The sequence below is a fragment of the Danio aesculapii genome, chromosome 7 (assembly GCF_903798145.1).
Source record: "Danio aesculapii chromosome 7, fDanAes4.1, whole genome shotgun sequence".
NCBI classification, from domain to species: domain Eukaryota; kingdom Metazoa; phylum Chordata; class Actinopteri; order Cypriniformes; family Danionidae; genus Danio; species Danio aesculapii.
In genome coordinates, this window is record NC_079441.1 from 27,038,842 (window position 1) to 27,056,499 (window position 17,658).

The 17,658-nt window shown below is 35.5% G+C and overlaps 1 protein-coding gene across 5 annotated transcripts in view; it reads right to left on the reverse strand.

Annotated features, from left to right (window-relative positions):
* The window catches only part of scube2 (signal peptide, CUB domain, EGF-like 2), a 42,570-nt gene that overhangs the window by 11,185 nt on the left and 13,727 nt on the right, over positions 1–17,658 (reverse strand). For 2 of the 5 annotated variants that reach the window (XM_056461480.1, XM_056461477.1), the window contains exons 9-16: positions 15,333–15,455; positions 14,869–14,985; positions 11,714–11,836; positions 11,296–11,412; positions 7,962–8,045; positions 7,256–7,360; positions 5,521–5,682; positions 5,091–5,297 (exon numbers count right to left, since the gene is read on the reverse strand). In XM_056461480.1, coding sequence (XP_056317455.1) covers positions 5,091–5,297; positions 5,521–5,682; positions 7,256–7,360; positions 7,962–8,045; positions 11,296–11,412; positions 11,714–11,836; positions 14,869–14,985; positions 15,333–15,455 — 1,038 coding nt within the window. The remainder of the gene's footprint in view (positions 1–5,090; positions 5,298–5,520; positions 5,683–7,255; positions 7,361–7,961; positions 8,046–11,295; positions 11,413–11,713; positions 11,837–14,868; positions 14,986–15,332; positions 15,456–17,658) is intronic. The other 3 variants (XM_056461479.1, XM_056461482.1, XM_056461481.1) reach the window with 3 other exon arrangements.

Here is a 17,658-nt window from a genome sequence, read left to right on the forward strand (position 1 = left end):
TGCGCCTATCAGGCAGGGGCCCAAACAGCTGATGCTAATTGATTCCCATGGTGTCGCTGAAGTCAATTCTCTTGAGCCGCTCACTGGCTGGGGTCACACAGAGTGGCCCTTCCTAAGGAGGAATTTGGCACTTAAACTGTTTGCTTGAATAAACAGCCCTCTGAACCAACCCCCCTAAAAAAACAAACAAGCAAACAATAACTTAGCACATTTATGGACAGGAGAGCAAAGCGGCAGCCGAGGCGGCCAACTTATGCAAGCTCTTTGATGTTCATCTACAGTTCTTCATTTTTGGTAATACTTAATGAATGGATTACATGTTCAAACGTCAATGCATTTGTCAAAAGTTAGTTTATCTCAGAATGACAATTTTGTCAGCGTTTATTCACCCTTGTGTTGTTCCAAACTTCTCAATCTTTTGTTCATCTTTGTCACTCAAATGATTATATTTTTAATCAAATGTGAGCAATTTCTACCCCTCAATTGAAGGTCTGGTCACTCACACTTTAAAATAATCAAGTTCAAAATAAATCCTTATGTGATGATTGCTTATACAGTATGCTGAACATATAAACACTGATGAGTGAGTGGAAACAGAAGCTTCTGGTTGACATGCAGAAATGAATCACATTGGTCGGCACACATCAAGCAAGCATAAGACATTAATATTATAAATTAACATTTATATGTCAAAAGTCAAAATTAAATCAATTCATCTTATAAAAGATAAATTCATATTTATGTTTAACCTCTCTATGAATGTTTTGAAATGTCTAAATTATGGATAAACATAATTTTAGTGGAAAACAGAATTTTCTTAGATTTAATTACATATTTTTCTCTTTTTTTGATTCAACTATGAACACAATTGGAACAACATGAATGTGAACAAATGACAGAATTATAATTCTGGGGTCTACAGAGCCTTTAAGTCAATTAGTCCCTTAGATAAACATTCAATCATAATTTTATTCCAGAAACCTGTATGGCATTCTGTCTTTTGTGGAACGAAGAATGTTCGTGTTCATTCACTGTAAGTCAAACAATGAAGGAAAAAAACATTGAGATATTCGAAAATTCAAAATATCCTCCATCATGTTCCACAGACGTTCTGTCATACAGTTTTGGAACAACATAAGAGTAAGTAAATGATGACAATTTTAATTACTAGGTGAGCTAGCCCTTTAATTAGGTAGAATATCTTTCATGATCACTCTTTAGAAAGAAAATGCAGTTCTGTAAATCTTGGAAGCACTGTCGAAGCACAGATTTTCCCCAATCACTCCAGGAGCCTGAACAAGCCCCACTGGGATTTACAATGGAGTGGGCAAACTGAAAAGACTAAACTGCACTTAGTGAAGCGAGCCAGTGGGGGAGGCCAAAAAAAAGGGAGGAAAAAAAATTAAGCTCTTTTCAGAGCTGGCACTTGGACACTGCACGTCTGTGTACCTTAATTGTCCGTCTGCTTTTGAAAATAGCAATACTAACATTTCCATATTCAGCATGGATTCAATTAATTACTTATTGGCAAGTGTGTACATTTTACTTGGCATGGTTTGCAGAGCATGTTAAATGAGATGTAAACATATAGCCTGGATCTGTAAAACAGTGAACCCAACTTGGGCAAGAGGTTTTTATTGCTTAAAGTTAGACTTGTGGGACTTGCGGGATCTGTAAAACAATTTGGAAGGAACTGCTCATCGGTCACCAATTTTCTCTCTTCACTCTCTTCCATTATCTTTCTCCGGTGGAGAATTAAACCACTCCAGTTAAAGTGGATCAAACACTTAAAACCCCCCTGAGGAAACAAGAGATTGAAGCACTGCAAACTCCAAAATCCACTTCAAAATAGACACAGGTAGCGACAGTAGGTTTGTAGACAACAAAACTATATAGACTTATGAACATTTTTGAAAAAAGGATGCATTTATTTGATCAAAAAAACAAAACAAAACAAAATTTTCCTTATTTACTCTAGTCTTTAATGTCACTTGATCATTATTTTATGCTGATTAGAACCTCAAAAAAATCTTAAAAATTACAGCAATACTGAAAATTGTTTATAATACTTTACAATATAAAAAATAATTTGTCTTACTGTGACTTTTTGGCAAATGAATGCATCCTTTCAGAATCTGAACTTTTGCTTTGTTCCAAAATCTCACCAAATCTCAAATTCAACATCTCAAGCAGCAATCTGAAGTCTGACATTTCAATATGAACTTGAATCTCTAAATATCCTTCCAAGATCAAACAAAAGTTGAAACATCCCAGAAATAAATGATACTTGGACAAAACATTCCAGAGTTATAAGTCTACTAAGTCTCTGGAGCTATGAAAGTGCAATCTCAGAGCTATAACATTTTACTCATAGACTCCTACAAAGAACACTTTACAGCAAGTGACACCCTTGAAAAGCTAAGAGCCTCTAGCTGTCTGTATTACCGCTGAAACTGAGCCTGTAAAAGATAATGGACTTTTCTACAATAAAAGATAACAAACAACCTCAGCAATACAGTCCTCTTAAAAAGACAGGGCCTTATGTCAAAGACAATGAAGTCAATAGGATAATGTTAAACACAATGAGTCCTCCAGACAAAGAGTTGGCTATTCCTCACATACAGACCCATTGAGATGTTTATTCTAGAGGCTGAAGAAAGTCAATGAACGTTTACTGTGCTGAGTTGATCTGAAGCACGTCTGTCACTCAGTGCTGGAACAGCATTCAGCTGTAGGAGCCAACATCAGCTTTATGCTTCCCAGTCTCGCTCATGCCAACTCTCTCACACCATACATATTATGCTATATAAAACACCTCATATTTGTCAGTTACCTGGCATGCATTCATGCCAAATCCACTTCTACTATTTTACTATCCAAATACTCTATAATTTGAAATACTGCCGTAGACGTAATCAGTGACCTGAACCTCAAACAGGCTAAGTAAATATAATAGAGTGAGCCAAAATGTCTGTAGTTCTCTGTATCAATTTCGCAATGGCAGCAAAACCATTTTACCCTGGTTGACTTAACGTGTTAATTCAATTAATTAGTAGTGGGAAAAAAATGGCTTTTTAAAGTTTTAGCGCAGTTTTTACCATGCTGCTTCCTTTCTGAATGAATCTGCGTTTTGAAGGAATCAGTTAAACCAATGTTTCAATGGTCCATTCATATAGAAATCTGTTTACTTTGTTGGTGAATACGTTTGAATAAATCAAATAATAGATGACTCAACTTACTTATTAGTAGGCCCACATGGAATCTGCGCACGCAGAATTCCGCAGATTTTCCGCAGAATTCCACAGATTTTTAGCCCATCATTAATTCAGTTTATTTACTTGAGTAAATGTGTGTACATCTATATTTATACAGTTTTTTTAATTAATTACAGTAATATTATTGACTAATGTGAAAATGTTCATCTGATTTATGTACAATGCCGTTTGTAAAGTAATATTTTCTGTCTTTTAGTAGATATATTATATGACAGACTTGCTTTGTTTGCCAAATAAAGTGAATCTAATTGGATTTGCATTTTAAACATTAAATAAAGTATAAAAAGATATTATTTTTTATTTTACATATTAAGGTTTTAGTTATGATACTCCCAAAAAAATTTCACGGAAATCCGCAGATTTCTAGCAAAATTCTCCACAGAAAATGTCCGCAGATTCTGTCTGGCCCTACTTATTAGTCATTTACCACCATTTATATTTATTTTCTGTATTTATTTCTTAAACTAATTTTCCATGTCTATGCTTTTTGCATTTAACACAAGAATGACTTTAAACGGTCATCTCTTTTGGGGCAGTTTCTAAACCAGATTTAATGTGTTAACTTGTTGCCACTCCTGTCTGTCCACAGATTCATAACATTTAAACAAACAGGGTATAATTACACTACAAAGGGTCCAGCCAATCCAATTCAGTGAAATGTTTAGTCCACAATCCGTTTAAATATCGATACACATCCAAGAAATGCACCGCTATCATTTCAAACTAGTTGCCGGAGCAATCAAATCTATCATGTGTTTAGTAGTGTAGCGTCTTTTTAGATTTTTACTAGAACATTTTTTTAGAACATTACTACTATTTTGAAAGGAATGTTTTCATTGCCAGTTTAGCCAATTATATATTTTAGCACTCCGGGTTCCCTACGGTGGACAGTAAAAGCCTCCGAAATAAGATGCAGATTCAGAGTACCAAATGAGGTGGTTATTCATTACCAAATAACATAAATATTACAAATGTAAACAATAAGTGAGCAGGTTACATTGTAATCCTGTGTCCTAACAACACAATACGTGACGAGATCTGCAGTGATAAGCAATTTGGCTGTTTGCACCAGAGGAAACATGACAGAAAGTTAAATACAGCCATTCAGAAGCACAGAATAGTGCACTTACTGCACTCCAACGTAATGGTAAGGTTTATAATCTAATTAATACATATTAAACCTTTTAACACTATAAAATGTACATGCTGAATCACTAATACTTGTTGGCTTGCACTAAGTCACAGTTCTGAAGTTAAATTTCAAACCATTTTTTTTTATTTTCAAGACCTGAGGTGAACTTTCTGCTGCTGCTTTCAGTAATATGCCAATAAATTTCAAGTAAAATGTCATTCAAACTCACATTATTAGCATTTAACACTGAACGAAGCACATGAGGTGTACCTGAGGTAATCATAGTTCATCCTGTAGTTCACCTGTGAGAAATTTCAGGATTTTTAGGACAAAAACTTCTTTTAATAGGGAAAATATTCCTTCTATCGCGTGCCATTGCTTTTATTTAGAACACGACTTAAATCAGCCTTTAGGCTCAACAGTCAGACACACCCCTGTTGATGTTGTCAATCTGGCAACCTGCTCTTGCATGTGTTTTCAACCAGGAGTGCAATACCTAGTTCAACCACTGAGTGTCAAACTTACATCCTGCACCTTAAATAATCTTCTTTAAAATGAACTTGATGAACAAATATAATTAATTGACAGCTGTAGTTTAAAATTTAAGTGCACACTTTGTAAAGAAAGACCAGTTAGACAACAGCACTAAATACTCTAAACATCAATTTTCACAATGCACTCACCACATTTCTTGTCCAGCAGAATTTGTCCAGTGCCGCAGTGATCTGGTGGGTCAGCGGGTCGGACGAGTTTCTTAGCCAGTTCATACTCTGATCCAGCAAAGTGCACATGAAACTGCTCTCGGTTAATGGACTTGCGAAGAGTGCGGATAGTCTTCCTAAGCCTCTTCTCAGAGCGCCGCCGAACACAAGTCAGGTCACAGCCCTCTGCTGAGAGAAACAATAGATACCATATTTCATCCACAACAGCATCATCATAAATGCACACAATGTTCATGCTGTCTACAGTGCTCACTTCCATCATAAACCAGGAGATACTTTCACCTGTTGGCTTGTTTTAGTCACAGCGACAGGAGCGGGAAGAGGGTGAGATGCGAGCAAGCAAATGAGAAGGTTTATAGCGAAACGTACGCATGCGGTACACAAAACCAACCTGTTACCTCCTCCAGGTTCACATCCAGCTCAAACTGTGCAGTAATGAAGGAGCCTTCCTCCTCGCCAGCCTTCCGCCCATGCCGGCTACGTTGCTGTCTGCTTGAAGAGGCACAGTGCAGGCTAACAAAGCTGAACTGGACATTCTCGGTGGCTCTTTTATCTGAGTAAATAGATATTAAAGACTTCATGGATTTAAAGGATCTACAATGAAAAGGCAGAAGGCAGAAGAAGGAAAGAACAGAGGGGGGGAAACTATTTCAACTGAAGGGTGTGGGACTCTTTCAAACTGTGATCGGAAGGTCAGTGTGATTGATTGCTTGGACTCTATTGAAAAACTCTTTCAAACACGGCTGGTCAACTAATACTAGAAGACTAGATTCTAACAAAAACTTCTTTCTCACCTTCAGCAAATGACGCAGACCCTTATTTTAATATATAACAGAGCTGTGTTGAAAAATCTTTCAATCTTTTTGCGATTTTCAAAATGTCATTATTCTCTCTTGAATTGATTCTGAGCTTTTAAAGCAGTATAAGGGATAAAGTCAGGTCAGGCTTATCAGCATCCCAATGCAAAGAGTTGTATTTTGTATTGCTGTTGTATAATACTGAAAAGCTTTATTCTGCAAACCCAACCGGCTGGATGTACTTTATCCCGCTTATTAAATGACCACTTGCCACAAAATATCCAAAAATATACACAAAACATTTTACTGAGCAAAAGGCAAATGCTAACAAATACAAAAATGGCTGAATTGAGTATACCCTCACCTACATGTTATTCAGTTACAAAATGGCGCCAAGTCGTCAAAAAAAAAAATCTGCGAAACAGACAAGCATATATATGAATGTGAATGTATTCACTGATAGTCAAGATGCTTCGAAGTACCAAGAGAAGCCTGTGTTATTAGTTTCAGCGGTTGTTATCTTGGAATAACATACTGTAATTAAGTTGATGGCTTTTAGTCATCGGGAGAACCAGCGAACATTCAATAATTTTAATAAGCAAATAAACACAAAGCAACAAAGCAGAACTCCTCATGGACAACTACAGTCTCTCCTGGTAAGTTTCCAGAGCTTCTCCATCAGACTCGAGACCAGTGTGGTGCACAGGTGACACAAGTTAACACCCGCGCCACTCTCTAGACATACCTTGGAATGTCACAACTGACCAATCAGAATAAAGTATTCTAGACAGCTACGTAACAGCAGATCAGAATCTAGGCTAGTTTTTGACCATACACAAAAAGACTCATGAGGTTGACTCTCACTATGAAAGTCTCACTATGAACACTCTCTTTCCTAACTTTCTTAATGATTATTTAATATTAAGCGGTATTTGTAAGCAATTGGATAAGTATGGCTGTTTGTAAAGCATAAATCTGTGCAAGAAGAATAGCAAGAATCTAGAGGATAATAATGCATTTTGTAAATCAATGCAGAATCGATTCTTGAATGATTTTTCACCACAGCTCTAATATATCAGCTGAGAAAATATCAATATAAAACATGTTGGTGAATCAGCTCTCTCCATCTCTCTTCTTTGTATTTCCATAAAGACTCAGAGAGGAAATAAAAAGAAAACAAGCGATTTCCCTTTTGCTTTTATAATGTGAATGATGTAGTCATCAAAGTGTTTCATTAACAGGGCGGATTCAGACTCAAACTTACTGCCTTTGCAAACAATTTGGCACTTTAATAGTAAACTGTGGTGATTTTCAACACAAGATTCGTACCTGACAGGGCAGTTTTGAAGCTCTGTGCAAGATTTTCATGACTCCGCTTCAGATTGCACTTCCCCTGTCCAGATTTAAATGTGGCAATGGTTTTGATGCCTGAACCTGTAACAGAAAGGAACACTGTGACTTCTACAAGTGTCATATTTCTCATTTGGGATAAGTTATTTACATAAAAGTATGATGTCATATATAGACAACCATATAAAAAATGGGTATTCAAACCTATAAGCACAAGCGGGCCAAATTACCCAATAAAATTCCTTTTATTTTCATGCTGTCTTTTTTTTACCAGTTGTGTTTGAACAATCTATGTTGCAATATAATGATAATCAGTTTTAGACACCATGGATAAAATATTTTAGACAATTTACGGATACCAAAGAGATATTAAAGGCACTAAATGCCATGAGGGATGGTGAGTGTAACGATGGGGAGATATTATTTGTCCAGGGTCACCTTAGCATCATGGTTAAAGACTAAAAATGATCATTTCACGACTCTGGATGTTAATTTGTGAAGACAGTTTTATAATTCAGTGACATTACACATTTTTACCCATTTCAAAACAGTGTTTGTATTCTTATTGGTGGTTTTAGGTACACAATTAACCCAGAATTTAAGTGTTAAGCATTAAAAAGAATGAAGATTAAAAAACAACAACCATGGAACTGTCAAATCCAAGCACATATCGACATAGATTTACCTGGGCAATATGATCCATTCCACTGTCCTCCTGTGTGGCATGGTAGCGGCATGCCACAGGTCACCGTGTATGAATCCTCAGCTCCTGCAAATGAAGATGAAGGTGTTAGAGAAATGTCCAGCAAACTCTAGCATGCAGACTAAACGACAGATTTCAACAAACATACAATACAAAACACAAAAAGTTTAGGGAAAAAAAGCTTATTCTGCTCCCCAAGCCTGCATTTATTTGATCAAAAGCACTGTAAAATCTGCATTTAGGTTCTTTTTAATGTAGTTTAAATTTTCATTGATTTCCTATGATTTAAAACTGACAGTTCAGCATAATTACTTAAGTCTCTGGTGTCACACTATCAATTCTTTAGAAATGATTATAATATAGTGATCTGCTGCTCAAGAAACATTTTTTTATTATTATCAGTGTTAAAAACTGTTGTGCTGCTTCATATTATGTGTAAACCATGATCGAGTACTATTCAAAAGTACCATTAAAATGTATAGAATATAAATGAAATTCATTGATTTTATTCATCCAGGACATATCAAATTGTTCAATAGTAAAAAGTGTGCGTGACCCTGGACTACAAAACTAATAACAGGCATTACATATATAGATATAAAAAGTTTTTCTTTGATGTTCATTTATTTATTTTATTTTCGGCCTAGTTCCTTTATTAATCTGGGGTGGCCACAGCGGAATGAACCGCCAACTTATACAGCACGTTTTTTACACAGCTGATGCCCTTCCAGCCGCAACCCATCACTGGGAAACATCCATTCACGGACACTTTAGCTTACCCAATACACCTGTACCATGTCTTTGGCCTTGTGGGGGAAACCGGAGCACACGGAGGAAACCCAAGCGAACGCAGGGAGAACATGCAAACTCCACACAGAAATGCCAACTGGCCCAGCCGAGGCTCGAGCCAGCGACCTTCTTGCTGTGAGACAGCACTCCCTACTGCGCCACCGCATTGCCCACCATTAATGTACACTTTGTTAAAATAGGATAACATTTAGCCAAGATACAACTATTTAAAAATCTGAAAACCAAGGGTTAAAAAAATAAATAAATACAAGGAAAATTACCTTAATTTTAAGAGCGGTATAAATTAAGTGCTTATCAATGCATATTACTAATCAAAAGTTTAGTTTTGATACATTTATAGTAGGAAATTTACCAAATATCTTTATGGCACATGATCTTTTTGGCAAAAAAAAAAAAATACAACATTGCCAAAAAACATACCTGTGCAACATAACAATTTTGGTTTTGTGGTCCAGGGTCAAATTTAGAACTTAAATAACCAAATATTTCAATTAAATCAACTTTATTTTCATTAAAAGCAAAAAGTACAGTTTTCACAAAAATATGAAGCAGAAAAAAAAATGATTGCAACATTTCCAATTATAACATTAGTAATGAGTGAGTACTGTTGTGTTCTGTTCCTCATTTTTCAATCAGTGGTCAAGTCAGAGGGTCTTGACTTCAAAAGAATACACAATAAAAACGAGAGGCTAACAGACAAACAACAGTCTCTCCATGAACATCTGCCTCTGTGTCCATAGTCGTGCTTTTATACATGCAGTTTCAGCCTTTTCGCATACTTTTTCCACATATACAGTTAAAGTCAGAATTATTAGCCCCTTGTTTATTTTTTCCCCAATTTCTGTTTAATGGAGAGAAGATTTTTTTCAACACATTTCTAAACACAATAGTATTAATAACTCATTTCTAATAACTGATTTATTTTATCTTTGCCATGATGACAGTAAATAATATTTGACTAGATATTTTTCAAGACACTTCTATACAACTTAAAGTGACATTTAAAGGCTTAACTAGGTTAATTAGGTTAACTAGGCAGGTTATGGTAATTAGGCAAGTTATTGTATAATGATGGTTTTTTCTGTAGACTAACGAAAAAATATAAAGCTTAAAGGGGTTAATAATTTTCACCTTAAAATGTTTTTTAAAAATTTAAAACTGCTTTTATTCTAGCTGAAATAAAACAAATAAGACTTTCTCCAGAAGAAAAAATATCATCAAACAAACTGTGTAAATTTCCTTGCTCTGTTAAACATCATTTAGGAAATATTTAAAAAAGAAAAAAATATTCAAAGGGGGGCTAATGATTCTGACTTTAACTGTATGGTTCTGTGACGCTCACCTGTTGTATTTTTGGCTGTGTGCCCTTTAACTCAGGTATATTATTGGCACTTCGCCCATCTGGCCTAGGTTTCATGTTTTACCTTTGCTAACTAATAACTCTGCTCTTCGGGTCATACATTCACTTCACACTAACTGCATACATATGATTACACAGATTAACATGTTCACTGCACACTTTTAGAGAATACATGTTTACTGCACACTTTTAGAGAATACACTTTGAGAGAACATAAAATCTTCATCAGTACCAATAATAATGGTCATGAGAGACTAGCAAATTAGCATTTAATTAGAAAGCAGTTCAAATTTCACAATATTACATTTTTATTGCATTTGTGATCAAATAAATGCAGAATCCTTTTTCTCCTCATCAAAACAATAAAAATATTTCAGTCTCACTTTATATTAAGTGGCCTCAACTAATATGTACTTTCACTGAAATTAATAGTTTGTTAGAATGTACTTATTGTGTAAATATATGCGTTTACATTGTTCTTGTGATTGATTAAATACCTGCATGTAACTACATCTGTAGTTAGTTTTATAATTACACCGTTGACCATCCCTTACATTCTAACCCACACTTAAACCTACCCGCAACCTTACCCATATCTAGGCCCACACGGAATCTGTGCGTGCAAAAATCGATCAGAGTCTATGTATTTACTTGTGTACATTTATATTTATTCAGTTTTAAAATTAATTTTAGTAATATTATTGACAAATATGAAAATATTTATATGATTTATTTATAATACAGCTTGTAAAGTCCTATTTTAGGTCTTTTAGTAGATACAGTATATTATACGAGAGACTTGCTTTGTTTACCAAATAAGTGAATCTAATTAGATTTGCATTGTAAACATCCAATAAAAGTTTTAAAGGTATTATTTTTTTATTTTTCATATATTCAGTTTAGTTACAATTCTCCCAAAATCATTCCGCATAAATCTACAAATTTTTTTTGCAAAATTCTCTGCAGAAATAGCGAAAAATGTCCGCAGATTCTGTTTGGCCCTTGCAATAACCCATCTCAATAAAACCAGAAGTGTTTTGCAATACATTATAAACACATTAATTTAATTTTCTGATGTAAGTACGTAGTCGTTAAGGCCACTTAATAAAAATCCATTTCCTATGGTGTAGATGTTGTGACACTCACCGCTGCTGATATGGACCTGTGATTGGCAGGTAAGGTAGCAGAGCTCGCCTCCTCCCTGCTTATTGCAGTTGAGAGTGGGCCTGGCAGGAGACGGCACTAGTGGAGAGTCCTCTGCCTCTGAGTGTGAAAACCACAAGGCTTAACAATAAAGACACCATACACATGCTGAGAGGAAGCTTAGACGGAAAGCGTTCCAGAAAAAAAGCTCATCAATAAACAGTACATTCAAGATGAGAAAACGAATGTTGAGATGCGAGTTAGACAGCATTTGGTTTCTGTTTGTTTAGCAGTAGCGCAGACAAAAAGAGCCAGATTGAGAAACTCAAAAGTATCTCCTGCTTTTCACTCCCCAGGACGAAGAACTGATTTCATCTAAGCCGACATCGGCGGCATTCAGAGTCAGTCAGGCTCATCTTACCGATACAGTCTTTCTTGTTCCAGTGCAGCTTGTAACCAGCCCGACAGTGGCACCCAAAGCTTCCCATGGTGTTCTCGCAGGTGTGCTCACATCCTCCATTGTTCAAGCTGCATTCGTTTATGTCTGAGAAGGGAGGAATCCAAAAACGGAACAGATTTCTATCAAGACGTTTTTCAGGTGAACAAGTCAGTTGCACTTCCTCTTTAATAATTCACCTGGGACCCATCAAAAATTATTTATTGCGCAGTTTCACAGACAAGGCTTAAGCCTAGTCCCAGACTAAAACGGAAGTCTGAGCTGTTTCAACTTGCACTTAAAATATATTGATGTCTTTATATCATCTCAAAATGGACATTGTAAGGCACATTTATAAACATGATCAGGGTTTAGCCCTGAGCCTGGTGCCTGTGAAACCAGGCCTGTGAGCCAGATTTATTAAACAAAGATTAAAAAGTGCAGATGTGGAAAGATATGTCAATTGTGAGTTTGGTGAAATGACACAAATTAATACACAGCTTCAGAAAATAGTCCTGAGCACATTTACAACAGTCTGGACAGTAAGTTTCCTGCTGCAATAGTAATTTGTGTATTAGCGCAAATTCACACATTAGCTGGTGCTGTTTGTTTACCACTTTTTTAGACTGCAAAATGCAAGATGAGGACAAGTATGATTTCTTTTTTACTTAAGAGTGTGTTCTCTCATGTGTGCGTTTGCACCATGTGCACTTTGTGGTGTATCAGTTAGCTTAGCACTGTTTGCCAAGACTCTGGATTAAAGGTATTGATATTGTAAATAGTGCTCAGTTTCCTGCACAGGCCAACTGTTTTGCTTCATAAGAGTCACAAGTATTTTGTTTTACCTGTATTATTATTATTTTTTGACATACAGTGCAGATAACTATTGATTATCTATTTTTAAGTTAACAAATTTAACAAATTTTTATTTTTGAATTAACTATTTTATAAAGATTCAAGACACCCTTGAGTACTTTTTTGCAATTTTAACAGATTTGTGTGTGTTGAACATCATTTAAGACAATAATCGTGGGAAAAACTGGATAATTTTGACCTTTTATCAGCTAATTTCAGCTTCCAGGTTTAAAATAATTTTTTGGGCGGGATTAAAATCAGTGACGTAGCGAATATCTGCTTGTGGAGTTATGCGTCGGTTTCTCTTTATTATTCATAGCTGAGATTTCTTATCCTATAAGAACACCCTGCTTCTTAATTATTCATGAGAGCACGTGCTTTCCGAAGGCAATGCAGACCTGCCAAGCTGTGAGACCGCGTCCATTTACCGCAAGCGGTATTTAGCCATTCATGAAGGGTCATAATGTTATCTGTTTGTTTCCATGATTCACAAGGTTTGTTGCATGTGTTTCCCCGCCATGCTGTCAGGGTTGATACAGCAAAGCTGTTGGTTTGTAGCAAGCATTTCTGTCGAGAGAGCTGCTCGAGAATTGCAGAATGGTGGAGTTTGTCTTTTATCAATTGAGTTTGTTACGATTCAGACACATGGCCTCTATCCGTGCTGCTGTGTACGCCTGTATGTAAAACCCTCCAGATTACCGGCAGGGTTTATGGTTGGAATAGACAGGGCAAGAGACCTGCTGCACTGCCATCCACCGTGTCTGCATTCAGACCCCGGAATTCAGGAGAAGAGAAGTCCTCCTCAATTATAGTGTTTACATGGTTATATTTATAATGATATAACAAATTGTGGTTATGTGTATATAAAATTAGGAATAACAAATGTAGCAGGGCATTAAATTACTGTTTATATCTTTGCATTTTAACTTTGTAAAATACAAAATCATGAGTCTCCTCATCGTTTGTGTCTCATTTTGTGGGCCAAATGACAACAGTTGTTCGCTTCCTTATTCCCCCCTGCTCTGCTGGCCACGCCCACTCTTCCCTCTGCTCACAGCGCCCTTTATGAAGCGTTTTTTTTTTTTTAATTCTGAGGTAGAGTTGAACCGAAAGAGAGGGGTTTCATGGCTCTTTAAATACTCTTATACAAATGCATAAACAATAAGGTCAGCCAATGTCTTGAATTTTCACTAATAAACTTTCACTGCATGTATTTATTCAATCCTAAAAGTATTTTTAATGGCCACAAATACAGTGGCTGAGAGAGCCCAAACGCACTGCAAGTTAAGAAAACAAAACTGCAAATAGAAAAACACTAACAATTTGACAAAACATTGAGAAAACACAAATTCTCAGAACACGTGCAAATACAGAAATGTGCTGCAAATAGTTCAGACCACAACGGAAATGTCAGGGACCTCAAAAAGTGATGAACCCAGGTACTTACAGTTTAGAGTCAGTGGTTTTGTCTGTATAACATGACATTAATATATCACTTTATTTAACATTAATTGTACAATTTGTCAGATTACTAAGGCTTAAAAATACATGAACAAGGAACGGTATGGTCAAAAACTCACTTCCCAGATCTCAGACTACACCAATAACTCTAAACAGGTAGCGAACACTGTCATTTTTTGAGGCCCCCTAACACATTTCTGCTGCGATCTGCACTACTTGCAGTGTGTTTCTGTATTTGCATGTGTTGTGAAAATTTGCATGTGCATATAAGGGCAAACTGGGTGGCACGGTGGCTCAGTGGTTAGCACTCACAGCAAGGAGGTCGCTGGTTCGCGTCCCGGCTGGGCCAGGAGATATTTCAGTGTGGAGTTTGCATGTTCTCCCCATGTTCGCATGGGTTTCCTCCACAATCCAAAGACATGCGTTATATGTGAATTAAATAAACTAAACTAAACTGGACCTTAGTGTGTGAATGATTGTGTATGGGTGTTTCCCAGTACTGGGTTGCAGCTGAAAGAGCATCAGCTGCAAAAAACATGTGCTGGAATAGTTGACGGTTCATTCCGTTGTGGCGACCCATGAAATATAGACTAAGCCGAAGGAAAATAAATGAATGATGAATGAATATAAGGTCAAACTGACAAAGATTTGTTAGTATTTTTCTATTTGCATTTATTTTCTTAACATGCAGCACATTTGAGCTCTCTCAGCCACTGTACATATACAAACTTGTGCTGACGCAGGCTTTTAGCAAGTCTGTTCCCTTGATTTTATTTTTATAGTCATCATTTTTACACTCTTAAAATAGCTATTTGTATCCTTACCTCCACAATGAGCAAGTCCATACAGAGTGTAGCCCTTGCTGCAAACACACTGGAAGCTGCCAGGTGAGTTTACACAAGTGTGGTCACACGTCCGCTCAAAAAAGCACTCATCGATATCTAGAATCAAACAAAAAAATGTACTTAAATTCCAAACTACACAGCTACTGCATCAAACATGCTCTCATTCCATATTGGGTTTGAAAGAAATGAATCAATAACAGGGAGAGGTACTCTTCTTAGAAGACTAGTATCAAGGAGAGGGTGTTGTCTGTGTGCTTAAATGAAATGTATTCTTCAAGAGTTGAGCGTTATACACTTAGTCTGCGTTAAGGATCTTCAAAGGAATCTTGCAAGTCGATACTGGCTCCCACCCTGTCTTATCTCCAAGGCTAGTTACAAACACAGATGCTAACACAACCCCCACGCTGCTTCCCTGTGTTGTGTTGGGCCTATAGCCGTCGTACCCTGGCATGAACGCTCATCCGTCAGCAGCTTGAAGCCTTTTCGACAGCTACATTCGAAGCTGCCAATGGTGTTCCTGCAGTACTGGTCACAGCCGCCGTTATGGAGCTCACACTCATCAATGTCTGAGAGACAGAGAAGGACCAAATCACACTGCAGAACATAGATGAACTAATCAGCTGTAGGGTGAATCGCATGAAACCTGTCTAGAATGTTATTTAAGTAACACTTTAGTTTAAGTAACAATTCACACCAGTTATTACTGGCTTACTATACAGATATTAACTGTTTAATAGCACTTATAAAGTATGATGTTATAAACCCCTAATCCTACCCAATAATAACTACCTTACTAACTATTAATAAGCAGCTAATTAGTAGATTACAGAGTTAAAAGTCTTTGTTAATGGTTTGCTAATAACATGAATTGTACATTGAAATAAAGTGTGACCATTATTTGTGACATTATAATGACATTTAAGCATTTATACTGCAAAAAAACATAAGGTGTTTACAAGGCTTGGCAGTAACTCTTTTCAACCACTGCAGCTATTGGTTTTCCAAGGTTACTAGCCTCTCAGCATTTTCACTGCCCAGATATTTGCAATGTTTGGTGTGCAAGGCAATGTTTGGTGTTACTTGATCATTCATAAAATGATTGGAATTAGGGCTGTGCAGTATATCGAAATTATTGAAATACCACAAAACTGCATATGGCAACATGCATATCTCAATGGGTAGAAATAAACGAGCAATAATAATAATAAATGAAGAATTGTCTTTGTGTGCCTGCCCTATGAAAAGCTTTTTAGCACATCGGGCAATGTAGTCAACAAGTGCCAACACACATCTTTAAAACATAGCAGAGTGGACATGCTGCTTTTTTGTTCAAAAATCTGTAACTATTTGAGCATGAATGCTTAAAAACTATATTATATATATTTATGCAACAGTAAGACATTGCCGTTTACATTTAGAAGTTTTAGTGATGTTTTATTTTATCTGAAATAATATGAAATCTTTGTTTGTTATATTTGATGATGAAGCCTTTATGCCATTATTTGCGAAATTGGACCCCCAATTATATACATATATATGAAAAGTTCAGATGCAAAATCCATCTGACCTCTTTTCTTGTAAATGAGCATTTCTTATGAGGCTCCTCTGATTAGGTTCAGATGTTTAATTTTATATGTAATGAAAAGGTTATTAGCTAGTAAATAAAATAGCTTTTTCATAAAATGTCACTTTAGACAATTCTTTGGTTTTTAACAAGGTAGATTTTCTTTTGCGTCAAAACCAGCTAAATCTATTGGAACAAGACAGTGTATTTAGCTGAAAAATTACTAAAGATGCAATTAGAAATAATTTTACCAATCACAAACCACATTACACAAACCGCCTAAAGTTAAAAATAGATTAATCTGTCAAGTGGCGGTTCATTCTGCTGTGATAAACCAGGGTAAAAGCAGAAGGAAAATGAATGAATGAAATCTGTCAAGTAAGTGCATTAATCAAAACTTTAAAACTGACATTAATTAAATCTTAACAATCTGTTGTCATTTCTGTAAACATTGCAAACTAAGCTTGTTAGATTTAAAAAATGTAGTGTAAAACATTATGAAACATCAAATTCTGTGCATTGTCCATTAATATAAAAAGCTTATCAGATGCATATGTAACATGAAGTAATATAATAATGTATAGTTTTATACATTATATTGATATTTTAGGTATATTTTATACATAGGTTTTAAAAATAGCTTGTATGTCCAGTGTTGTGTTTGTATTTATGATTAATTTATGTAGCACCGTTGTCCGGCAAGACACGACATTTCGTTCTTTTGTATGTCCACACATGTAGCAGAATGACAATAAAGCTCAACTTGACTCGACTTGATTTATTTTTTAAATTGTCTCAGAAGTATTGCATATTAAATATGCAATTATTTAGTATGACAACAGATTTTTCTTTAATATCGCACATCCTTAATTGGAATATATAAATCTGATCAATTAAAATATATATATTGTCAATCATTTTAAAACAATGTTTTGTAAGTTTACAAATGTTTTATATACTGTGCCTTTTGATCAATTTAATAAATCCTTTCAAAAAAAATAAAAGATAAATAATTAATTTGATACAAAAAATAAATAAATAGATGGATAAATAAATAAATAAATAAATAAATAAATAAATAAATAAATAAATAAATAGATGAATAAATAAATAAATAGATATATAAATAAATAAATAAATAAATAAATAAATAAATAAATAAATAAATAAATAAATAAATAGATAAATAAATAAATAAATAAATA